Source organism: Oncorhynchus keta, chromosome 14 (assembly GCF_023373465.1).
Source record: "Oncorhynchus keta strain PuntledgeMale-10-30-2019 chromosome 14, Oket_V2, whole genome shotgun sequence".
NCBI classification, from domain to species: Eukaryota; Metazoa; Chordata; class Actinopteri; order Salmoniformes; family Salmonidae; genus Oncorhynchus; species Oncorhynchus keta.
The window spans coordinates 66,911,125-66,937,462 of record NC_068434.1 but is presented as its reverse complement, the minus strand read 5'-3'; the positions used below and the strand labels follow the sequence as shown (position 1 = coordinate 66,937,462).

Genomic DNA, 26,338 nt, shown 5'->3' with positions numbered 1-26,338 from the left:
TTCACCTTCCAGCAGGACAATGACCCTAAGAATACTGCTAAAGCAACACTTGAGTGGTTTAAGGGGAAACATTTAAATGTCTTGGAATGGCCTAGTCAAAGCCCAACCTCAATCCAATTGAGAATCTGTGGTATGACTTAAAGATTGCAGTACACCAGCGGAACCCATCCAACTTGAAGCAGCTGGAGAAGTTTTGCCTTGAAGAATGGGCAAAAATCCCAATGGCGAGATGTGCCAAGCTCATAGACATACCCCAAGAGACTTGCAGCTGTAATTTCTGAAAAAGGTGGCTCTACAAAGTATTGACCCTATGAATAGTTGTGCACGCTCAAGTTTTCATTTTTTTGGTCTTATTTCTTGTTTGTTTCACAATCAAAAATATTTTGCATCTTCAAAGTGGAGGGCATGTTGTGTAAATCAAATGATACAAACCACAAAAAAATCTATTTTAATTCCAGGTTGTTAGGCAATAAAATAGGAAAAATGCCAGGGGGTGAATACTTTTGCAAGCCACTCCCTCTGCAGTACATGACCACGGAGCTGGGCTGTAGTCCAGGTGCGACAACTAGAGCCTGTAAGACCCGTCTGGCCGACTGAGATGCCAAGAAGGCAGAGCATTGCCCTATCATGGACAGAGCCCTTCCCATTTGCATAACCATTGAGCCTATATGTTTTGACAATGATAGCTTGCTATCCAGGGTTACACCCAGCAGTTTAGTCTCCTCAATCAAGGTTTAGCAGATTATTTGGTTTTAGAGATATTTTGCCCTCATGGCTTTGCTTTGCTAAAGAGAGCAGTGTCCACAACATCACATGATATTGCATGAATGGGAATCTTTCTTCACCCTCCTCTCTACTAGGATGTACTGCTGTGTGTTTGACAGTCTCACACAGGGTCTCCAGCCTATCTCCCTCCAGGACCTGAACAGTAACTTGGTTAACGTTTAATTTAGAGTCCCTCACTTCTCCTGCTCTCCTTTTAATATCTTCTGTGAGAAGAGGAGTGGGTTCTTGCTGTGAAAAGCTCTCACTCTGCTCTGCTTGGTTGTAGATCGGTCATGTCTCTGGACTGGTTGGACAGGCTAACATAACGACTGCACTGGGAAGTTCTCACGAGCATCGTTATCAGGTACAGATAAAGCCATTCCCCTTGGATGTCAGCCAGCAGGACCAGGTTAACATAGCCAGGGAACACCGTACAGGCCAGGAAGTGAAGTGATTTTTATTCCATGCTTCTGACATTCAATTTGATTAGTGTACCAAAGTTTGTAGTATATGTGTCTGTGTGCACGGCTGTGCTCAGTATTGTGCTTGTTTGTCAATGAGTCAGTTTATGAGTGAGTATGGCTCGTGCTCTATGGTTTCTGACCCAGTGAGTATGAATAATACCACAGCACAGCAGCCTCCTCCAGCTCCCCTTCTATGCTTTTAAATGCCTGTCTCAGTCGGATGGTTCCTGGAAAGCGCTGAGGGAGAGGTGTCTGGAGTCTGCAGGAAGCTGCTCTCTGCTCACTTCCTGTCATGGGGCCATGTTAAACGTGCCGGTCCAGGGTCTTTGTTTGCTGAGTATAGGCCTACGTGTTTATCAGGGGCAAAACATCATGAGTCATCTGTGAACCACAGCCTTGAGAGAGAATGAAAGAGACAGAGAAAAGAGGAGGGGAGATGGTTTCCTCCTTCCTAAGCGGAGCTGCAGGGGAGCACGTTGCTCTCCTCACCCTTCTGTACACAGATGCGCTTAAGCACATACATTTTATACACGCGCGCCCCACCCCTGCACACTTGCATGTGCTCGTATGCGCTGGGCTCTGCGGCGACTGCAGTGTCCCGAATCATAAACAGCAGCATTCCTCTGTCTCAATGTAAACAGTCATATGTGCTGCTGGTGAACCAGGGATAACTCCAAGCACATGCAGTAGAGCCTACATAGATCAGCAGCATCAGGGTCTCCCTCACGCCTTGCCGCCTTTCAGTTATTCAGCCTCACTGTAGTTGGCGTCTATACTCTCTGTATGGCTTGCTGTGACCTATTGGCCTAGGAAGTTCTGAACTACAGTAAATCATGGCGCCAACATGGATAGCTGCTTCTAAGACCTCATGTCTTCCCTAAACTTGGCACTTGAAGAACATCACTTTCCCTCTTCTGTCAGATTACAGCGCGGCCCTGTTTGTAGATGATACTGAGGTTGCCTAAAGTAAACGGGATTGTGCCAGAATGACATATGAATATGTACACTGGGTCTGTTTTTTTTACAGATAGCAGAGCACGGCTTGGTCTTATGACACTTCTTCATGCTCTGAATCAATGTTTCTGCCTTTTGATGTTGACAAGCTCGACTCAAGGCGTTACAGTACAGTGTTTTGGAAAGATAAATTAGAACGATGCTTTATGAAATGTTAGCCCAGACTTGGCTCGTCTGACCTTGTGGTCTTTTTGTCTGAATAACGACGTCTCTGTTAAATGGTTCCATTTTTCTGCCCTTGTGCTTCTGCTCCTGGGGTTATTTGGAGAGTTTTCGCTGGGTTCTTTGAACCTCTGTGACCTGCAGCATTGTCAGGGATGCCGGTAAACAAAGCTTTGGTGGCTCTCCAAACTGGAGCGTTCAACCGCAACCCAAAATAACTGAGAACCAACTGCAAGGGGAAAACAAAGTATATCGCTCCGTTCATGGGGGGCCAGGCTTTCATGTTTAGCTGAAGACCGTGTGTTTTGCATTTGTCTCCTCTCTGTACATTCCTCAGTTTTTTGGGAAGGTATGAGGGAATGGGGGATTTATTCAAAAGGCCCCATCTCCACTTTTGGCAAGTCCAGCATTCCTGTCACAATCCTTTTACCCCCCTCTCCTGCCAAAATGAGAGGCTCTGATCGTGTGTGTGAGGTGGTGTGCGTCTTTGTGAAAATGCAAAGTTTGTCGAATGCGTGCTTGGTTATGAAGTGTGTGTGTTTGTATGTGTATGAAAGATGGGTTGTGAATGCAGATGTGTTTTGTGTGTGTGTGTGATTTACGACGTATCCTGCCCTTGGGGTCCCTGTGAGGGTTATGAGACACAGCACCAGATCAGGATCAGCTCTGCTGTTTTGACATGGACTTAAATCAAGTTTCCGGCGACCATTCTCATTTTCCCAGTTGAACAAATAAATCACCACAAAGCTCATGGAGATAAGTACCAATTTCCTGTGTGTGGAGCTCTTTTGGGTCCAAATTGGGTCCTTTTCAGATTTTCTCCTTTCCCATCCAGTCTCTCTGTTTTCAATATGAGCCATTTTATTTTGGCCCTTAAGTCCCCAGTTCTACTGGATGTATTGTACTATCTGCCGGAATGCCGTGCTTATCTCTAATGCTCTATTGAATACAACTTATTTCATTTCAAATAGACCCCAGTACAGATGCATTCTGTGAGTGGTATAAAAATGGGAGAAAAAATTGTCAGCTGCGCTCTGGCTGTTAAAAAAAATTAAATGTCTGTTTTTTTTGGGGGGAATCATCATGGTGCCTGACTAATGGATGTTGCATTTTAAAGCCAAGACAATTTGTGATTTTATGCAACAAAATCTCATGGTTTTATTCAATGCGTTTGTAGATGTTGATCCCGGAAACTCTGGGATGTAATCTGGAGCAGGAATGCACAACATGAAATGACCAACAAATTCAATTACTTCAGTTATTATTAGTTGTTTGCAAAAATGACATCAGGTTTTGCTCGTACGTAATGTGTTTTATGAGAGGTGCGCTGCCCAGACCTTATTGATCCATAGTGATATAACAGGTGTACTTGGAGGCCCGACCTGCTTCTGTAACATTATCATGCTGTGTCCTGACCTCCCCTCTCCCCTGTTGTGTGACCCACAGGACTGCTCCAGCTCTGAAGAGTACACGGTCGCCTCCGCCCTGCTGCCCCTGACGACGGCCTTTTACCGGGTGAGTGACTGACTGGGAGATTCCATTCCACAGAGCTCTTCTCCTCTCTCACACAGACAGAGCGGATAGAGAGTCAGCCAGCAGGTCCTTTTGATTATATTGCTCAATCAAGGGCAGGACGGCCTGGCATTCACTGCAAGCTGGCCGTCCTAATGGAGGGTGTTTATAACGGGGGGCAATAATAGGGGGTGTGATATCCCAGCTGTCCTGGCGCTGGTCCTGTTCTGAAGGTTGCCTCTGGTGCATGCAGCATGCTCTGACCTCATGTCAGGAGCTGTGTTCCAGGCAGGACAAGAGACTTCCCAGGCCTCTGACCATGCAGCTCTGGGACAGGGGAGGGGACAGAGGAGTGTCCCGCTGGTCTCAGACGAGCCACATTAGGATAAAGGGGGTGAGAACTGTACTTCACACCAAATCCCAGAGGGCCGCTGTGGTTTGTGGTTTCCAACCTCCCGTGATCAAACTTGGTTGCTGCGGCGCGCACCACAAATATGTCCCCACCGCTCTGCTGTTGCCACGGCGACAGACACAACTGTGGGATGTTGCCCTACATTGGGTACAGACCGTAAGAGACAGAATTTCGACCTCGCCCACTCTCTGCCATTGTATGACACTGTTTTTACAAGACAGGCTGATGTAACGCTCTGTGATAAGCCTGCTCTCTCTGTTTCCCAGCCAGGTTAACCATTCTATTAGACCACAGTGGCATTGGAAATGTACACACATAGTCAATTATCTAACTAAAACCAAGCGAATTGTCTCTGTTTGTTGATACAGGTGTACAGTGTGACCTGCTATGTAATGGGGGTGAGAGCAGAGTTGTCTCTGTACACAACCTGAGTAAAGTGGTCACAGAGCCCACTACACCACATTGTCCATAGTTTGGTTTGTTGCTGTAACGGAGTAACAGTGTCTCTCTGTGACTGTCAAGTTGTCAACACAACACAGTGACCCTATGCTCCAGCTTTCTGCCTCTTCATTAAGGCATCTGAAAGCCATTGCCCAAAGGCATTGGATTTTCTGTCATTTCTTTTCCTATTTCCCCATTTTACGTAACCATACAATCTGATTAAAGGATTACGTTAAAGGACTTTTATCACCAGATTTTCACAAAGCGACACGAATCCTGAGAGGCATCGCATTCTCAACGGAGCAGTTTCTGGCATGGGAGGAATGAGAAGGAATGATATCGTGAGCTCCAGAACGCAACAGATTTCTCCCAGATTTCCAAAGGAATGGCATTAACTGTAGAGTCCAGCGTGTGGTCACGCAAATGGCGAAAGGCAAGAGCACAGGAATCCACCACGGTCCATATTGTGTAATCTCTTGTGTGATGAAAAAACGCCATGAAAAAGCTGGAAAAACAACATATCCCAAAAAAACAGAGCACCTTGTGATGGTTCACAATGTTCCACAGAGATTCTCGGGATAATCTCAGCATCGCACGATAGTCAATTACATGCTTTTGCAAAATGTCTGTGGGCCTGCTTTACTCTACCCCCCCCATCCTGCAACATTTCCCCAAAGTCTTTGACTTTACCACACTGACTGTTATGGGGCTGTTCAAAGCATGCTTGGCAGCAGATGAAGGAGCCAGTGGAGTGTTGGGTATACGCCACGCTGTAGTAAAGGACCATGACCGTCTACTGTAGGACACTGCTGAGAGAACCATTTGTAGAATCGTTGGTTGAGAGAAAGGGAACAGAAGGAGTGTATGCTCTCTGTATCCAGGTGACAATTGTGACAAAAAGGTGACAAAAAAGCTAAATGAAATGTCCAATACTCTTTCAGTGGTACATGTGTTGTGTTACAAAGCCAAAAAGAGAATTTCAACCAGAACCGTTTGTTTCTTTGCCATGGAATGGTTTTGACTCGGGTCTTATGGTCAAGATTATTTGCGTACCTTTTCATGGAAGATTAGCTCTGATTTCATTCATCATGTTGCACATGTTGCACATCTGCGTCCAAGTACTCCTAACCTCCTAACTTCAGTACTAAACTGCTAAGCCCTCCAACCTTACTACAACAGTACCCTGCCCTCAAGTTAAGACAACCTGCTGTCGGTGGATCCCATTTAGATTTCCTAGAAGGTGAAGCTGATCTGATAGGTGTGTACCTGTGGGTCATGCCGGGGTAGGGAGAACCTGTAATACAATGGGACTTCAAACTGGGCCAGAGGTATCCCCGGAAAGACATTTGGACAGCGGAATTCACACACACACACAACCTGTCTGTAATCTCCATGGAAAGATGTAGTTAATCAGTGCTCAAGGGGCTTTGAGTGATTAGGCTACCTTTTTTTTTACACCTTTTACGTAACCACAGTAGTCCAGGCTTGCCTTGTGAATTTGCTGCATAGTTTCATTATAAACAAGTTCTTATTTTGAGTTTCTCATGTAGGTGACTTTACAAGAGCAGGCCTATTGCTTTCCTTAAAAGGTGTAATTCCATCTGTGTAAATAGTGAATTGTACATATTATACCGGCTTGCAGTGGCAAGGCGGGATCAACACAATACATGCTGTACGGTAGCACGTGCCATTGACGACAACCGCCTTGCTGGTTACTGTATGGTTGTTTTTTTTTACTCCAGCCAGTCCTCATGCCCAGCCCACAGGAGTATAAATCACCTTATCGGGTAGTTGTACATTAATATATATGCCATTTAGCAGACGCTTTTATCCAAAGCGACTTACAGTCATGTGTGCATACATTCTACGTATGGGTGGTCCCGGGAATCGAACCCACTACCCTGGCGTCACAAGCGCCATGCTCTACCAACTGAGCTACAGAAGGACCATTCCCTCAGCCCCTCTCAACGAGGTCAGTTGGCTTAAGGCCCTTTCCTAATAAAACCGCTGCTTCACCTGTAACTGTAATCCATCACTCCTCATTGACATCTTCCACAGAGCCTCTCAATCCGTCAACCTCTGCTGCCCGCAGTAACTACAATGAGAAGTGGGGATCGGGTCTGGAAGAGCTTTGGTCAGGGTTTCACATCCGGGTTTTTTTCACCACAGTATGTAATGTCTTCAATCACTACAATGCCCCCATCGGAAGGCTGCCCCCAGAAACGCACTCTAAATTAAAATGACCCTTTTACAGTATAATATTTATAGTAAATCCCCTAAGTCTTATGGTAGAGTGACAATTCATGAAAGCCTTATGAGGTTTTTCTCAACTTAATCTGATGAATATGGACTGTCCTGTCACGGTGGTCTTCTTTCTTTTAGCTTTAGCCTGGCTAGTCTGTAGCCTGGCTAGTCTGTTCCCTCCCCAGTGGACTGTCTTCAGCCCACAGTGCTGCTGCCCAACCTCTCCTCACTACAGAATGTGGGAAGCTTCCCAGCAATGTGCCCGCTCCCACAGAGTGTTTGTGCGAGAGACATTGTGTGTGTTTTGGTTTGTGTTTTGGGCAAATGTTCAAACTGAAGAGCCGCCTTTCATTGACCTATATTCTATGTTCTGCCCCTTCCTTCCCTCGGTCTGTCTGGCAGGCAGCACAGTGAGGTCTGCGAAACGAACCACTCTTGGAACAACATAGGTTACTTACTTTAGAGGGCTATATGTCTGGTGATGTCATCACAATGCAGCCAACCGGTTGAACTGTGTTTGACATGAGCTTTTGGGTTAAACTGGGTTGGCGTGCTCTCTTGGGCTCAGTAAGTAGTTTACCTAAACTGCATGCAACCTTTGTACAGGCCATATCTCAGTTAGCAGTCACGGGTTGTTGAATTGCTCTGTATAAATGTTTCTGAATCCCTAGGAAATATACTTACTCCTGATAAACCGCATCTTACTACAAGCGTCAGGACTGTTTGATTCGGTGTTATTGTGCCCTTTTTAATAAACTCACCTGTTTATCTTGTTTTTATTCTTGCAATCGAATGTAGACCAAGAGTAGAGATCTGCCTACCTCTTGGCTCTTTGAGCTTTCATTTCAATTGGATGCACCGCGGCAGCAGCCCAAACATGATTCTGGACTCAACACAGAAAACCATTGGACTCTTTAAATCATTTCTGCCCCAGTTTATGCGTGGAGAGATTGGAAGGTTTTGGCTGTCAAGCTGTTTTACGTTTGGTCCTGGGGAGAGCAGATGATTTACGTCGTGACCTTTGTGTCCCTGTGAGACGTCTAGAGCTGGACTCGTCTCTGTTTACTCTGCATTGTAGACCATTTATGTTAACAGTACATCCCGCATGAATACTTACAGCATGATGGACTTGTTTGTTCCACGCTTTTCCACATGTCTCCTCTGTTTGTTTGACTCGGACATCTGTGTAAATACATTGTTTGGATGGCGACGTCTTCAGTGCTACAGAATGCAAATAACTCCAATGACACAATAGGGATTAATGGGGAATAAATCTATAAAGCTTGATTGGTCCAAGTCGGGTTATTTTCTTTACCCACTGTCTCTGTCACAAAGGACTTCTAAAGGCATGTCTATTTTTATACCCCTGGACGCCAAGTGATTTCCTCCAAAACAGCCATTTACAGCCACGATTTTGTTGCCCAAGGCTGGTCACGGATCAAACACGCCACTTTTCCTCCAGTGTCCAGATAAGTACAGGTCAACCATCAGAGCTATGAGACATCATATCTCCCTTTTTAGAGCTGATGAACACACCCTGAGCTGTCTCTCTGTATAAGTCTCTCTCCCTCTCACTGTCTATCTAGCTATATGGGCAATACTGTATTATTAAAGAGTTACCACCTTTTCCTTCAAGTCGTGTAATAAACCCGAACATCATCATCCAGGGATCCCCTAGCCAGACCTTGACATCTTATTTGGTCTCTGTGCTCTCTCTGGGCTCTCTCTGGGCTCTGTCTATCTCTCTCTCTGTCTGTCTCTGTCTGTCTCTCTGCTTGTTTTCCTGCATTCCTCTCCTGCATTTGGCAAGTGGAGTGTTCATATGGGTCTCTTTTGAGGGTCGTCTACCTCCATCCCTCCATCTGTCTTCTCTTGTCCCTCTGCACTGTGTAGTAGGTTCTGACTGCAGCCTAGACCCTGATTCCCCTCTGCTATCAGAGCAGGGAGAGCCAACCGGCCGTGGTCAACCTGACCTCCAGACAACTGAGCAGGCTGTGTGTTTAACAGGAGAGGACACACACACCTCAACTCAATGTGCTGCAAGACCCCCACACCATATGACATGAGAGCATGATGACTAATATTGTAAATATTGTTCTCTGGTGCAGGTCCCCAGAATAACAGCTGCATTAAAGCGTCTACTGTTCTTGTTTTTCATATTGGTCACTGTTCCATGAATGGCCACGGTTCATTCATTTCCATCCTTTAACACTGTACATTTAGTCTAGACTCGTTAATCCAATCAGGTAATCTGTAAGTCTATTAGCGCCACAGTTTGTGGCCGTGTCAGATTTGTCTCTGTCGACAGAGGGTTGTTAGACCAGCTCCCTGCTCTCCCTGCTCCCTGTAAATGGCTGAGTACTAGCATAAGACACGGCCTTCCTGTGAAAATGTAATGTGTATAAAACGTTCCCGGGGGAAATGAAACTATCCGTATGAGCTTTGACATTGGCGTCATCCTCCTTACTTCCTTAACGATATAAAGCTGCGCTCTGACTGCTTACATTTGGAGGTGAATTATGTCTTCATGACAGTGGTTTGGAGAGGAGGATTAGTAGTGGATTTATCATTTACATCAGAGGGATACTACTCAAGGTGTAGGGCTGTCCTGAGCAGGGAGGGAGCTGAGCAGGCGGTCTACTGCTGCCCTCCAACGGCCTTCAAACCTCTCTGGAGAGGAGAGATGAGATACACAGGCCAACGTATACTGGAATCACTTCTCACTTCTCAGTCTCACCTTTGAACTTCGGCACACGACTCTCTCACTCCCCCAGGGCTCTGTGCTCGAACCCCTGCCCTCGGCTAAGCCTCGGCAAGGTGCCGGGACTGTAGCCATTTTAGTTCTGCAGCCTCTGGTAACTACGGTAGCCCCACTGCCGCTGGTCATTCAGGGAGAAACCAAGGCAATAATGAACAGCGCCGTGTTGTATTGTGTCAGGCTCCGAAGGAAGACATCAGAAGCTAATCTAATAAGAAGCTTGAGCGTTTCTCAAGGAAGACACATGGCCTTCAGACTCTGCCAGGGGGGAGGAGGGGAACATAGAGGTGGGTGTGAGGATGTTAATGTATTACGTGTCGGCACTCTGTGTTCTTGGGTCCTGGACTAATAGGTGCCTTAGCTGTTGCCCAACATTCATGTGTTTATATCGGGACATAGGAACCGTCTTCATGGCTTTAGCAGAGCTGCATGTTCTCTCTAGGTGCTGGGGGCAAACAGGTGCTTCACTTCACTATTCATACTGTGGAAAAACAGCAGAGCCCTGTTTTTAGTACTCATCCAGAGAGAGAGCAGGAGAGTGACGTTCTTCGTGTGGTGTTGTATGTGTTAAAAACTTACAGCCCACGAGAAATGATTGATTGTACTTGAAACCTTTGGCAGCTTTGGATTATTTTCCTATTTCCACCCAGGTTTTAATGGTTGTCTTTACAAGCTATGCTCACCACAGCCCAGTTAGTTTCACGAGTTGTGAGACGTTGAGCCCAAACTACTCTCTTGTACGTTCAGTCAAAAGCAGACAGTCAGCAGGTCTGAACGTTTGGCTGGTCAGCGCTTCAGTGTAAGCTGTTGAAAGTGTCTACTCCTCAGCCTCTTACTGTCAAAATATTCCCTCGTTTCTGCAGAAATTGCCGGCTGGCGTGAGCCAGTTTGCCTACACCTGTGTCCAGGACCATCCTATTTGGACCAATCAGCAGTTCTGGGAGGCCACATTCTACAGTGAGGTCCAGAACCAGATCCGAGCCCTGTACCTCACTGCCCCTGAAGACAAACTAGGAATCACTGCCAGGTTAAAGGTAAATGAATGAGAGGTTTCAAAGCCAAATAATGGTTGTTTTTCTATCACCTTTTTTAGCCCCGTTTGCAGAGTGGCACTTAACAAGCACATATCTTTCTCTCCCCTCAGGAGCAAGGTCCCCTGCCCCCGGCGGCCCCCAGCGCCTTGGAGCGCACGGCCATGGACCTGGCAGCGGAGCAGCTGCGCGCCTGGCCCTGCCTCAGCAAGGAGAAGCAGCAGGAGCTGGTGAAGAACGAGGAGAGCACGGTGTTCAGCCAGGCCATCCACTACGCCAGCCTCCTGGTCTACCTGCTGGTCCCCCTGGACACCAGCAAGAACAAGCTGCTCAGAGCCAACCCCGTCGCTGACTGGGAGAGTGGCAGCAACAGCATCGTCACCAACAGGTGAGCAGAGCAGCTAGTTGCACCTCACTGCACCCCACTGATATTCATCTGACACCTAACTATTCCCCACAGCTATATCAACAGTTATTTTGGCACAGCACACAAGCGCATGGCCCTCGTGAAATGCGCTTGATCGGAAAAATAACTAAAATGTAAGGCTGTTATCTTGGATGATAGCGCTCTTGCTTGGGGAGTATTTTGTACTTTGTAATAAGGTGACGATAAGTGTGTGGGCGGACATGACGTTACCGTGTTAATGATCGCCTCTAAAACGGATCAGTGTACAGCACCTCCCCAGCCATATCCTGCCCACTCCCACGTCCATCCCGTTGACTGTCCTATCACCTGCTAAAGTTTCAGCCTCAGCTCTGCTAGGGTGGTTAACACTCAGCCTGTCTGTGGGGGTGACCTCCACTCAGCCAACAGAAACAAAGATTGGGATTTCCAGTGCTCTGTGCTAAGAGTAACGTGATGTGTACCAATTTTAGAAAGTCTGCACGTGTGCCTTTTCTCAGAAATGGAGAAGAGTTTGCCAAAGCCATAGCTCCAGTTTCTCTCACTTTCACTTTCTGTATGCACTGCTGCTACACGGTAGCCCCCTAGCTAGACCCCACTGACGCGTATTACTGGAGACTTTAGGCCCTTTGAATTGTTTACATGGAGAATGTTGAAGCCTTTTGTTCTTGTTTTGCCGCTGGTTTCATGAGTGGGGGGGGGGGGGCACTGTTTATTTGGTCGTTATTTTCTCTATTTTGGTTCTTGCCCCAGACCTGTTTCTGGATCTCATCTGTGTGTTTTGTAAACCCCGCTGGACGTTACATCACCGTCCCATGTGAAAAGTGGCCAAGAGACCGCGAGAGCGGTCCTGGCATCACAGCTGACCTCTCGCCAGACTGCCATGCTCACAGGCCTCAGACGCACTATATCGTCATGTGGATCTCTGGGAAAACTTCAAGCATCCCTTTCTGCAGCCTGTTCTATTCTCATGCCATTAATGAAGACTAAAGTCCGGCTAAATGTGTGTTTGCAGTATTGCAGGCAGTATGGCGGAGAGCTTTGACACAGAGAGTGGCTTTGAGGACTCTGAGAACAGCGACGTGGCCAACTCTGTGGTACGGTTCATCGCCCGCTTCATTGACAAGGTGTGCACCGAGAGTGGCGTCAGCCAGGACCACATCAAGAGTTTGCATAGCATGATCCCAGGTACCGTACGACCCCCAGTCAACCTCAATACTACCAAACACAACGTCAATTATACCCAAACACACCTCTATCCCGGAGCGCTGTTGCTAGCACCGTGACCTCTGACTTCAGTAGCAAACTCCCGCTGTCCTAATTCTGTCAGCTTTATCACTTAACCCTGTATTTGTGCGTCTGACTTTCTCACTCATAATTATTTACGATTGATTCAGGATTATCCGTAATCATGGTAGACTCCACATTAATGTGTTTAGAAACATTTATATTCTTATTTACAATAAAAGTAACTCAAAAATTACACCATTTACAATTTATATTGGGCACAAGATCGTCTGAAACACAACCAAAACAAACAGCAAATGCATCCAACTTTGTAGAGTCACAAGCTTGATTTAACAGTTCACCTGATAAGGATGAAAATACCCTCAAATTAAAGCTGACAGTCTGCACTTTAACTTCATAGTCATTGTATCATCCCAATACTTTTGTAGCTCACTGTAGGTGGTGGCCTTCAAATCTGTAAATATTGACTTCCTGGGGTTGTAATTAGGGGTGTACAAGCATGTGTTTATGTTTACCTGGGTTGGGTAACTTGTGTATGTGTTTTTGTGTGTGCATGACATTGTGCTAACTGGACATGACCTCTGACCCCAGGCATCGTGGCCATGCAGATGGAAACTCTGGAGGCGGTCCACAGGGAGAGCAGGAGACTGCCACCCATTCAGAAGGTAGGTGTGCTGCCTTGCACTGGGCCACCCATTCAGAAGGTAGGTGTTGACCTGCACTGGGCCACCCATTCAGAAGGTAGGTGTTGACCTGCACTGGGCCACCCATTCAGAAGGTAGGTGTTGACCTGCACTGGGCCACCCATTCAGAAGGTAGGTGTTGACCTGCACTGGGCCACCCATTCAGAAGGTAGGTGTTGACCTGCACTGGGCCACCCATTCAGAAGGTAGGTGTTGACCTGCACTGGGCCACCCATTCAGAAGGTAGGTGCTGCCCTGCACTGGGCCACCCATTCAGAAGGTAGGTGTTGACCTGCACTGGGCCACCCATTCAGAAGGTAGGTGCTGCCCTGCACTGGGCCACCCATTCAGAAGGTAGGTGCTGCCCTGCACTGGGCCACCCATTCAGAAGGTAGGTGCTGCCCTGCACTGGGCCACCCATTCAGAAGGTAGGTGTTGACCTGCACTGGGCCACCCATTCAGAAGGTAGGTGCTGACCTGCACTGGGCCACCCATTCAGAAGGTAGGTGCTGACCTGCACTGGGCCACCCATTCAGAAGGTAGGTGCCGCCCTGCAGTGGGCCACTGAGTTCTTTGTCTGTCTGAATATAAATTTAGTTTATCAATCATGAATATTAGTACCATTTGAAACTCTGAACTGTCATCCAAAATTTTATCAATCTCATTAATGGAGTAATTTTGTTGTGCCTTTGAAGTAAACCTGTGTCCTTTAATAATGAAGTGGTGTCAGAACCCCTATTCTCCTGGAAGTGGTGTCAGAACCCCTATTCTCCTGGAAGTGGTGTCAGAACCCCTATTCTCCTGGAAGTGGTGTCAGAACCCCTATTCTCCTGGAAGTGGTGTCAGAACCCCTATTCTCCTGGAAGTGGTGTCAGAACCCCTATTCTCCTGGAAGTGGTGTCGGAACCCCTATTCTCCTGGAAGTGGTGTCGGAACCCCTATTCTCCTGGAAGTGGTGTCGGAACCCCTATTCTCCTGGAAGTGGTGTCGGAACCCCTATTCTCCTGGAAGTGGTGTCGGAACCCCTATTCTCCTGGAAGTGGTGTCGGAACCCCTATTCTCCTGGAAGTGGTGTCGGAACCCCTATTCTCCTGGAAGTGGTGTCGGAACCCCTATTCTCCTGGAAGTGGTGTCGGAACCCCTATTCTCCTGGAAGTGGTGTCGGAACCTCTATTCTCCTGGAAGTGGTGTCGGAACCTCTATTCTCCTGGAAGTGGTGTCGGAACCTCTATTCTCCTGGAAAGTGGTGTTCTGTAGCTGATGTGCCTATGATTCCAGTAATGTTGCGGTAATCACTCATCAGCCATCAGACTGGGGTTCTTACAGTGATGCTGTTGTGCGCCTTATCACACTGCCAGCTCTTGATTAGGTCTCTCCCCCTGGTCGGCTCATTCCCAGGACACTGCGGGCCCAGTCAGGTCCAGTGTAATTGATTTGTATGTTTGTCTGGCAGGGCCTTGTCTGACATTCATAGCTGAGACCACGTTGCACACAGCTCTGCTGCCAGCAGCACATTCAATCCTGTGAACTCTGTAAACAAGCGCAGGAATGACCCTGGTGGGCCATCAGCACAGAGATTTATGACTGGAATTGGAGCTGTCCTTGCCTCTATGTGGAACCTGCTACTGCTTTGGCCCAAGGCTCAGGGGGAGGAGGAGGTAGCGCTGTTGGGTCTGTCGGGATTAAACAATCAGTTAAGGGAGCTGGACGTACTGGTGTACCTTGGGCACTCCAAGCTACAAGCAGTGAAAGGGTCACTGTGATAAGTTGCTATCGCTGGCGCTTGTATCTCTGGCGGAGCTGGGTGGGTTGTCTAGTCTGTGTGTAGGGGTGATTACTTAAGAGTTCCAGCTGGCAGCCATATTGGGGTGCTGGGGGAGCCGTTGGGGCCTTTAACACACTGGCCCTGAGCCATCCAACATCAGCAGGACCATCCTCCTCTTATCTTTTGGCCAGACTAGCCCAGAACTCAACTGCACAGCCACTGGACTGGCTTGACCTTGACCCCCCCCACACACACTCTGTGTGTAAAGGCTGTGCTCTGAGGGACCAGTGACACCATTCTGTTCCCCATGGAAGATATGAACACTGCACAGAACCATGACCTTCTGACATTTACTGTCTAGGCCCCCTCACACGAGAGTGCTCAACTTGGCTGCAGTTTGATGAGCTAGAGAGGCAGAGCATTTTTAGACCAGCTTCAGACCTGGCTCTGCTGGGGAGCTGAAGAGAAACTGACTTCCAACACAGTGGAATGGAGTTTGGATTTACAGGTTGCTACGAAGCACCTCAAAGCAGATGTTCAGCAGTTGTCAGTGCTCATTGACGAGGGGTTTGCTTTGGATCCTCCAGCATTTCTTGAAGCATGTAAATCAATATATTGTGGTAGTGTTGGGTAAGAGTTGTGTTAAATATATGTTGCGTAGACTACACTCAATGCATATATCAAAATGAACTAAGTTAATTATTGTAGTTGGAAATAATTGTAAAGACTTGCATGTACCTAAGGACCAAATGATTGACTTGGAGTATTACTGATGATCAGTCTCCACGGAGCACATGCTTTGTTTTTCTTGGTAAAGCATCAGTGACTGTAGGTAGCTGTGTATAACACCTATATGATGCTGAGTGTGTGTGCAACACACTGTGTGTTGATGTGTTGCTTTTATGACATGATAATGATGTGTGTGTGTGTGATAGATTTCTGTTTTCGATATGCTCGGCTGTTGTTTAGGTCTGACGTGTGTTGATATCTATCCTTATCTAATGCACTGATGTGTTGATATCTATCCTTATCTAATGCACTGATGTGTTGATATCTATCCTTATCTAATGCACTGATGTGTTGATATCTATCCTTATCTAATGCACTGATGTGTTGATATCTATCCTTATCTAATGCACTGATGTGTTGATATCTATCCTTATCTAATGCACTGATGTGTTGATATCTATCCTTATCTAATGCACTGATGTGTTGATATCTATCCTTATCTAATGCACTGATGTGTTGATATCTATCCTTATCTAATGCACTGATGTGTTGATATCTATTCTTATCTAATGCACTGATGTGTTGATATCTATCCTTATCTAATGCACTGATGTGTTGATATCTATCCTTATCTAATGCACTGATGTGTTGATATCTATCCTTATCTAATGCACTGATGTGTTGATATCTATCCTTATCTAATGCACTGATGTGTTGATATCTATCCTTATCTAATGCACTGATGTGTTGATATCTATCCTTATCTAATGCACTGATGTGTTGATATCTATCCTTATCTAATGCACTGATGTGTTGATATCTATCCTTATCTAATGCACTGATGTGTTGATATCTATCCTTATCTAATGCACTGATGTGTTGATATCTATCCTTATCTAATGAAGGCAATAAATAGGCCATGGTGGCGAAGTAATTACAATATAGCAATAAAACACTGGAATGGTAGATGTGCATAAGATGAATGTGGAAATAGAAATACTGGGGTGCAAAGGAGCAAGATAAATAAATACAGTATGGGGATGAGGTAGTTGGATGGGCTACACATGGGCTACGTACAGGTGCAATTATCTGTGAGTTGCTCTGACAGCTGGTGCTTAAAGCTAGTGAGGGAGATATGGGTCTCCTGCTTCAGTGATTTTTGCAGTTCGTTCCAGTCATTGGCTCAGAGAACTGGAAGGAATGGCGTCCAAAGTAGGAATTGGCTTTGGGGGTGACCAGTGAGATATACCTGCTGGAGCATGTACTACGGGTGGGTGCTGCTATGGTGACCAGTGAGCTGAGATAAGGCAGTGCTTTACCTAGCAGAGACTTGTAGATGACCTGGAGCCTGTGGGTTTGGTGACGAGTATGAACCAACCAACGAGAGCGTACAGGTCGCAGTGGTGGATAATATATGGGGCTTTGGTGACAAACCGGATGGCACTGTGATAGACTGCATCCAATTTGTTGAGTAGAGTGTTGGAGGCTATTTTATAGATGTCATCACCGAAGTCGAGAATCGGTAGGATGGTCAGTTTTACGAGGGTATGTTTGGCAGAATGAGTGAAGGATGCTTTGTTGCGACATAGGTAGCCGATTCTAGATTTAATTTTGGATTGGAGATGCTTAATGTGAGTCTGGAACGAGAGTCTGCAGTCTAGCCAGACACCTAGGTATTTAGGTATTTATACACCTAGGTATTCATATATTTATATTTTAAGTCAGAACCGAGTAGTGATGCTGGATGGGCGGGGAGGTGCGGGCAGTGATCGGTTAAAGAGCATGCGTTTAGTTTTACTTGCATTTAAGAACAGTTGGAGGCCACGGAAGGAGAGTTGTATGGCATTAAAGCTCGTCTGGAGGTTAAGTGTCCAACGAAGGGCCAGAAGTATACAGAATGTTGTCTTCTGCGTAGAGGTGGATCAGAGAATCACCAGCAGCGATATCATTGATGTATACAGAGAAGAGTCGGCCCGAGAATTGAACCCTGTGGCACCCCCATAGACTGCAAGAGGTCTGGACAACAGGCCCTCCGTTTTGGCACACTGAACTCTGTCAGAGAAGTAGTGGTGAACCAGGCGAAGCAATCATTTGAGAAACCATTGGTGTTGCTTCTGCCAATAAGAATGTGGTGATTGACAGTCGAAAGCCTTGGCCAGGTCGATGAATATTGCTGCACAGTTATGTCTCTTATCGATGTCAGTTATGATATCGTTTAGGACCTTGAGCGTGGCTGAGATGCACCCATGACCAGCTCTGAAACCAGATTGCATAGCGGAGAAGGTACGGTGAGATTCGAAATGGTCGGTCATCTGTTTGTTGACTTGGCTTTCGAAGACCTTAGAAAGGCAGGCTAGGATAGATATAGCTCTGTAGCAATTTGGGTCTAGAGTGTCTCCCCTTTGAAGAGGGGGATGACCGCGGCAGCTTTCCAATCTTTGGAGAATCTCAAACGATACAAAAGAGAGGTTGAACAGGCTAGTAATAGGGGTTGCAACAATTTCGGCAGATCATTTTAAAAAAAGAGGGTCGAAATTGTCTAGCCCGGCTGATTTGTAGGGGGTCCAGGTTTTGCAGTTCTTTAAGAACATTCGCTCTCTGGATTTGGGTGAAAGAGAAATGGGGGAGGCTTGGGCGAGTTGCTGTGGGGAGTGCAGGGCTGTTGACCGGGGTAGGGGTAGCCAGGTGGAAAGCATGGCCAGCCGTAGAAAAATGCTTATTGAAATTCTCAATTATCGTGGATTTATCGGTGGTGACAGTGTTTCCTATCTTCAGTGCAGTGGGCAGCTGGATGGACTTCAGTGTCCCAGAACTTTTTGAATTTGTGCTACAGGATGCAAATTTCTGCTTGATAAGCTATTATGGGGAAATAGTATTAGGGGAGTTTCTCCAATTCTTCTCTGCAGATCCCCTCAAGCTCTGTCAGGTTGGATGGGGAGTGTTGCTGCATAGCTATTTTCAGGTCTCTCCAAAGATGTTAGATTGGGTTCAAGTCCAGGCTCTGGCTTGGCCACTCAAGGACATTCAGAGACTTGTCCCGAAGCCCATGTGTTGTCTTGGCTGTGTGCTTAGGGTCATTGTCCTGTTGGAAGGTGAACCTTCGCCCCAGTCTGAGGTGCTGAGCCATCTGGAGCAGGTTTTCATCAAGGATCTCTGTTCTATGCTCCGTTCATCTTTTCTTCAATCTTAACGAGGCTCCCAGTTGCTGCTGCTGAAAACATCCCCACAGCATGGTGCTGCCACCCAGGTTCCCCCAGACGTGACGCTTGGCATTCAGGCCAAAGAGTTCAATCTTGGTTTCATCAGACCAGAGAATCTTGTTTCTCATGGTCTTGAGTGTCTTTAGTTGCTTTTCGGGAAAACTTCAAGCAGGCTGTCATGTGCATTTTACTGAGGAGCGGCTTCCGTCTTGCCACTGATTCCACCTGATTGGTGGAATGCTGCAGAGATGGGAGAATATTCAAGAAGGACAACCATCTCCACAGAGGAGCTTTAGAGCTCTATCAGAATGACCATCATGTTCTTGGTCATCTCCCTGACCAAGGCCCTTCTCCCCCTTTTGCAGTTTGGCTGGGCGGCCAGCTCTAGGAAGAGTCTCGGTGGTTCCAAACTTCTTCCATTTAAGAATTATGGAGACCACTGGGTTCTTGGGAACCTTCAATGCTGCAGAAATGTTTTGGGACCCTTCCCCAGATCTGTACCTTGACACAATCCTGTCTGAGCTCTATGGACAATTCCTTGGACCTCATGGCTTGGTTTTTGCTCAAACATGCACTGTCAACTGTGGGACCTTTATATAGACCGGTGTGTGCCTTTCCAAATCATGTCCAATCAATTGAATTTACCACAGGTGGACTCCAAGTTGTAGAAACATCAAGGATGATCAATGGGAAACGGGATGCACCTGAGCTCAATTTTGAGTTTCATAGAAAAAGGTCTGAATACTTATGTATTATAACAAACTCTGAGTACCATAACACGCGGCGGTAAAATGGATCAGGAGGACGTGAAAAAAGCAACACGAAACGGGCAAATGTTTACTGGTTGCTCAGGAGGGAAAGGGGAAGTCAGATCTGTGGAAGACGTTTGACTTCGTTGAGCATTGTGTGCCAAACAGTTGCTGTTAAATTATATTGTAATTTTTCCTGACTATTTGGAACAGTGTAAACAACATTAAATAAATGTACCAGAGACTATATATATATGTTTTCAATCCCAATATGCTGGTTAACTGTGCTATTATGCACATAGGGAAAGGCGACCAATTCTATGCTGCACTGAAGATTGTTTCAGAACCGCGGACAGCGACCGTATACAATGAGGGAGAAAGCAAATTTGTGTTAAAATATTTGATTTATTAGTGTTGCACTATTATTTTTTTTACATACTATAACCATACACAATTTCAGTATCACGTCTTAGAGTGATAGACGGTGCCATCCCCGTGGTCTCTGCAATGAATTAGTCCACTGAGACAGGCGTGAATCCGACAGGTGTCTTGTGCATCATGAAGAAAAGAAAAGAAATGCAGTGTTCTGTTGGAGTGTGTTTAACATGTGCATCCTCTGCCCCACCCAGCCTAAGATCCTGCGCCCAGCTCTGCTCCCTGGTGAAGAGTTTGTGTCGGAGGGTCTTAGAGTGGTCCTGGACTCTGATGGCAGAGAGGAGGCAACGGGGGGGATGCTCGGGGGACCGCACATCCTGCCAGCAGAGGGAGCCCTCTTCCTCACCACCTATCGCATCATCTTCAAGGGCTCCCCACACGACCCACTAGGTAAATCATCCAGCTAGCATCTAATTATATCTGTCCCTCTTGAGATTACCCATAAGAAGCTGATAGTGCAGTTTGGGTTTCCCAATGTTGTGCACTATAAAGGGTATCATTTGACATTAAGCCTGTTTTGAATGTGTTGTGTGGATGAGATACATTAGCATATAAGTGTATGTTGAGGTGTCCTGTGTGTCTGAGCAGTGGGGGAGCAGGCAGTGATCAGGAGCTTCCCAGTGTCCACCTTGACCAAAGAGAAGAAGATCAGCGTCCAGAACCAACTGCAGCAAAACATGCAGGAGGGACTGCAGCTCCGCTCAGCATCCTTCCAGGTAATCCACATACACAGCTACTCCTGTTGATGTGGATGATGATGAAGATGCATTATTAAAGAGGTGATTATGATGCTTTGGGCTTTTCCATTATTGACTTCATAGTGGAGGGATCTGTCTATGTTCGTGGATCTGTGAATCTGTCTCCGTTTGTTCGTACGTTAGTCACACGCGATATCTCAAACAGCACTGGGCCGATTTTGACATAACTTTGGTGAATGAAGCGTCTAGCCATAGAGATCCGGCATTTACAAAATTACACTGATTGGCCCAAGGCGGGAACTGTAGGAATTAGCTGAAGTGTGTTGGTCACACATGGCGCTGCAGCATTCATGGGCGACTAAATGTTTACTGTTCCCTTGCCTCTCATTAAGTACAGTACAGTCCCATTTCTTAGATGCTAAATCGATGTTAACATAGTTTGTCCACGTATGTGAGTGTTCTCTCCTTTTGCCCCAAACCATGTGGAAGATTGCCTGAACATGTACAACAGATTCACAGAGAACCCAGAATTACTGATCAGTTGTGACATTTGGAGAGATTAAAGGAATGCATATGCTACAGACTCTGCCCTATATCCAGCCTGATATCAATACATTTCTTGGAAGTTATATGAATAACCTATGTTGAGTTTGATTTGAAGGGAAAAAAGGCAACCGTGCACATGTTTTTGGTCTTTCACAATTCATGTAGTGCTGTAAAGTTTTTATGGTTCATTCCTATCTTTTTAGTAACACGGACAATAAAACAGGCCTTTATGTGGGGAGGGGGTCACTTGGCCTGGCTGGGCATGTGTGTGTGTGCGCACGTGTGTGTGTGTTAGCGAGCAAGAGTGTGTGAGTGTGTGTTACTAAGCCTGGCCAGAGGGTTGTGTCTAAGTCTGGGGTGCATTATCAGGCCTTTATTGAGAGCTGCAGGCTGCTGGGGATCCACAGGAAAGCAGGCAGGAACTGGTGGGATGTTGGGGGAGGGATGGATGGGGAGAGGAGGGACTACTGGGTCTCAGGGCGGTCAATGAGAATCGGACCTCACTCTGGAAAGACAGTCTGTGTGAAATATGTGAACATTCCGTACATTCTGTTTCCGATTTGCAATTAGTAGTATTTGCTTCCCTGCGAGGAAAAAAACAACAACATGTGAATAGAAATATGTCATATTTTTGGGGCTTCACAGATGTTCATATCTGCCGAGACATTTTGATTTATGAATGCATTATTATTTTCCAGCCATTCCATGGAAAGCCATATGTTTAATCTGGAGGCAATGAGCTCACAGGTTCCCTGATGCGTCCTGTGTCCCCTCCAGTTGATCAAGGTGGCGTTTGACGAGGAGGTGAGCTCAGAGATGGTGGAGGTCTTCAGGAAACATATCCAGAGGATCCGCTACCCTCAGTCCATCTTCAGCACATTTGCCTTCGCCGCAGGCCAGACCGCTCCCCAACTCATCCTTCCCAAACAGAAGGAGAGGAACACAGGTTTCAGGTCAGTCCCACCTCTGTCTGAGTGGCACACAGTGACGCAGGCCAGACCGCTCCCCAACTCATCCTTCCCAAACAGAAGGAGATGAACACAGGTTTCAGGTCAGTCCCACCTCTGTCTGAGTGGCACACAGTGACGCAGGCCAGACCGCTCCCCAACTCATCCTTCCCAAACAGAAGGAGAGGAACACAGGTTTCAGGTCAGTCCCACCTCTGTCTGAGTGGCACACAGTGACGCAGGCCAGACCGCTCCCCAACTCATCCTTCCCAAACAGAAGGAGAGGAACACAGGTTTCAGGTCAGTCCCACCTCTGTCTGAGTGGCGCATAGTGAGGCAGGCCAGACCGCTCCCCAACTCATCCTTCCCAAACAGAAGGAGAGGAACACAGGTTTCAGGTCAGTCCCACCTCTGTCTGGGTGGCACACAGTGACGCAGGCCAGACCGCTCCCCAACTCATCCTTCCCAAACAGAAGGAGAGGAACACAGGTTTCAGGTCAGTCCCACCTCTGTCTGAGTGACGCACAGTGACATACTCCAGTCAACTCGTCAATGTTCTGTTAACCTGTAGTGACGCCCAGCCCGTGAACGGGACCGTTATCATCATCTGACTCTAATTAGCATAACGCAACGGACATAAATATTCCTACTCATGAAAATCACAAGTGAAATATATTGGAACACAACTTAGCCTTTTGCTAATCACCCTGTCATTTCAGATTTTCAAAAGATGCTTTACAGCCAAATCTAGACAAGCATTTGTGTAAGTTTATCATAGCCTAGCATAACATTATGCCTTGCTAGCAGCAGGCAAACTTGTCACGGAAATCAGAAAAGCAATCAAATTAAATCGTTTACCTTTGATGAACTTCGGATGTTTTCACTCACGAGACTCCCAGGTAGACAGCCAAAGTTCATTTTTTTCCCAGAATATTATTTTTGTAGGCGAAATAGCTCCGTTTGTTCTTCACATTTGGCTGAGAAATCGCCCGGAAATTGTAGTCACCACAACGCTGAAAACATATTCCAAATTAGCTCCATAATATTGACAGAAACATGGCAAACGTTGTTTAGAATCCATCCTCAAAGTGTTTTTCTAATATCTATTCGATAATATATCAGTCGGGACAATTCGTTTTTCACTCTGACCGATTGGAGTAATGGCTACCTCTGTATTTTACGCGGGAATCTCTCTCGGAGCCACCATGTGACCACTTACGCAATGTGGCTGCCTACGGCTATTCTTCAACAGAAATGCGTCAAACTGCGTCACAATGCCATTTAAAACGGGAACTTTTTTTTTTTTTTTTTTTTTTTTTTTTTTTTTTTTTATGAAAATACTGACACCAAGAGGTTAAAGTTGTTTTGGATGGCAAATCCCATTATGTGTTTGAAAGGTTCCTGTAATACCTCCCACAACAGACTGTGAGTAATCTTCCTTATCTGACGCTAGAATCAGACATGATAAATTATGTTATGGTCTCCTCTTTTTCCTCCTCCTCACAGGACGCTGTCCAAGACCATTGTGAAAGGAGCCAAGAGAGCTGGGATGATCACCATGGGCCGTCAGAGTCAGACCACGCTGAAAAAGAACGACCGAGGGAGTCGGATGACCTGGCACGAGGATGATGACATCTCAGGTAGGAGCAGACTGATGTTAAACTCCTATAAGGAAGAAGAGGGGGAGTTTTGACAAGCTGGTGTTTCCTGAACAGTCACCTGACCTTGTCTCTCTGTGTGTGTGGGGGGCTCTGTGTGTCTTTTCCAGTGTCGGATGAGGGTGAGCCACCCCCCAGTAGCACGTTGAGGGCATCAGAGAAATCCACCATGGAGCAGCTGGTGGAGCGGGCGTGTTTCCGTGACTACCAGCGGCTGGGCCTGGGCACCGTCACAGCCAGCTCCTCCCGCTCTAAGACAGGAGAGCAGTTCAGAGTCACTGCAGTCAACAGACTCTACTCCCTCTGCCGCAGGTACACACAACGCACATACATTTCGTCATGTCAGATAAGACGTTGGCGCTCTGAGCAATGTAGAAGAGGTGTATTCGATGTTAGTTTATTGGTTGTATCAGATCAAACTGCCATCATAGGTGTCCCAGTAGTGGTCTCCATGCTGAATGGGCTGATGGTGTCTGTAACCCACAGTTACCCAGGGCTCCTGGTGGTTCCCCAGTCAGTGCAGGACAGCAGCCTGCAGAAGGTGGCCCGTTGTTACAGACACAACCGCCTGCCAGTGGTGTGTTGGAAACACCCCCGCACCAAAGCTGTGCTGCTACGATCCGGAGGCTTCCACGGCAAAAGTGTGGTGGGACTCTTTAAGTCCCAGAACCAATCTTCAACAGGTACGGTACACACACATACAGTACCAGTCAAAAGTTTGAACACATACTCATTTCAGGGGTTTTCTTTATTTTACTATTTTCTACATTGTAGAATTATAGTGAAGACATCAAGACTGTTAAATGACATATATGGAATCATGTAGTAACCAAAACATTCTCCAAATATATTTGAGATTCTTCAAAGTAGCCACCCTTTGCATTGATGACCGCTTTGCACACTCTTGGCATTGTCTAAACCAGCTTCATGACGTAGTCACCTGGAATACATTTCCATTAACAGGTGAGCCTTGTTAAAAATTAATTTGTGGAATTCCTTTCCTTAATGTGTTTGAGCCAATCAGATGTGTTGTGACAAGTTAGGGGTGGTATACAGAAGATAGCCCTAAGTCCATATTATGACAAGAACAGCTCAAATAAGCAAAGAGAAATGACAGTCCATCATTACTTTAAGACATGAAGGTCAGTCAATGCGGAACATTTCAACAACTTTTAAGGACACCCATAACAAGAAACATGAGCATTGGACATTAGACTGGTGGAAAGTCCAAATTTGAGATTTTTTATTCCAACCGCCAAGTCTTTGTGAGACGCAGAGTAGGTGAACAGATGTGTGGTTCCCACCGTGAAGCATGGAAGAGGAGATGTGATGGTGTGGGGGTGCTTTGCTAGTGACACTGTTGGTGATTTATTTAGAATTCAGCATGGCTACCACAGCATTCTACAGCGATACGCCATCCCATCTGGTTTGCGCGTAGTGGGGCTGTGTTTTTTTTTTTCAGCAGGACAATAACCCAACAGACCTCCATTCTGTGTAAGGGCTATTTGACCAAGAATGAGAGTGATGCATCAGATTACATGGCCTCCACAATCACCTGACCTCAGCCCAATTAAGATGGCTTGGGATGAGTTGGCCTGCAGAGTGAAGGAAAAGCAGCCAACAAGTGCTCAGCATATGTGGGAACTCCTTCAAGACTGTTGGAAAAGCATTCCTCATGAAGCTGGTTATATAAAATGGCACCTGAGCAGAAGGCAGACGTTTTACTTTCCCCCAACCGATTGTTTTTTTGTTTATCTGCATTGTTTAACTTATCTTTTTACTCTTTTTGTACATAATGTTGCCGCTTAGTCTCTTATGACTGAAAATAAGAGGCCAGAGAGCGGGCTGCCTGCTGAGAAGTTGAAGGTGATCGAATAAACCCCCACTTCCTTCAATTCTGCTAGCTAATGTGCAATCTTTGGACAATAAAATCGAAGAGTTACGCTTAAGATTAAACTACCAACGGGACATTAAAAACTGTAACATCTTATGTTTTACGGAGTCGTTGCTGAACGATGACAACATCAACATACTGCTGGCTGGTTATACGATGTACGGGCAGGATAGAACAGCGGCGTCTGGTAAGACGAGGAGCGGCGGTCTATGTATGTTTGTAAACAACAGCTGGTGCACGATATCTAAGGAAGTCTCGAACTATTGCTCACCTGAGTTAGTTTCTCATGATAAGCTGTAGACCACACTACCTACCGAGAGTTTTCATCTGTATTCTTTGTAGCTGTTTACATACCACCACAGTCAGAGGCTGGCACTAAGATAGCATTTAATGAGCTGTATTCCGCCATAAGCAAACAAGAAAACGCTCACCCAGAGGCGGCGCTCCTGGTAGACTTTAATGCAGGGAAACTTAAATCAGTTTTACCAAATTTCTATCAGCATGTTAAATGTGCAACCAGAGAGAAAATAACTCTGGACCACCTGTACTCCATACACAGAGACGCATACAAAGCTCTCAC

General features: G+C 46.3%; 1 protein-coding gene across 3 annotated transcripts in view; it reads left to right on the top strand.

Annotated features, from left to right (window-relative positions):
- The window catches only part of LOC118394161 (myotubularin-related protein 13), a 172,540-nt gene that overhangs the window by 128,909 nt on the left and 17,293 nt on the right, over positions 1–26,338 (top strand). For all 3 annotated transcript variants that reach the window (XM_052462198.1, XM_052462197.1, XM_052462200.1), the window contains 11 exons: positions 3,852–3,920; positions 10,636–10,806; positions 10,917–11,191; positions 12,222–12,394; positions 13,046–13,119; positions 20,210–20,405; positions 20,604–20,731; positions 22,037–22,212; positions 23,713–23,846; positions 23,975–24,176; positions 24,351–24,547. In XM_052462198.1, coding sequence (XP_052318158.1) covers positions 3,852–3,920; positions 10,636–10,806; positions 10,917–11,191; positions 12,222–12,394; positions 13,046–13,119; positions 20,210–20,405; positions 20,604–20,731; positions 22,037–22,212; positions 23,713–23,846; positions 23,975–24,176; positions 24,351–24,547 — 1,795 coding nt within the window. The remainder of the gene's footprint in view (positions 1–3,851; positions 3,921–10,635; positions 10,807–10,916; positions 11,192–12,221; positions 12,395–13,045; positions 13,120–20,209; positions 20,406–20,603; positions 20,732–22,036; positions 22,213–23,712; positions 23,847–23,974; positions 24,177–24,350; positions 24,548–26,338) is intronic.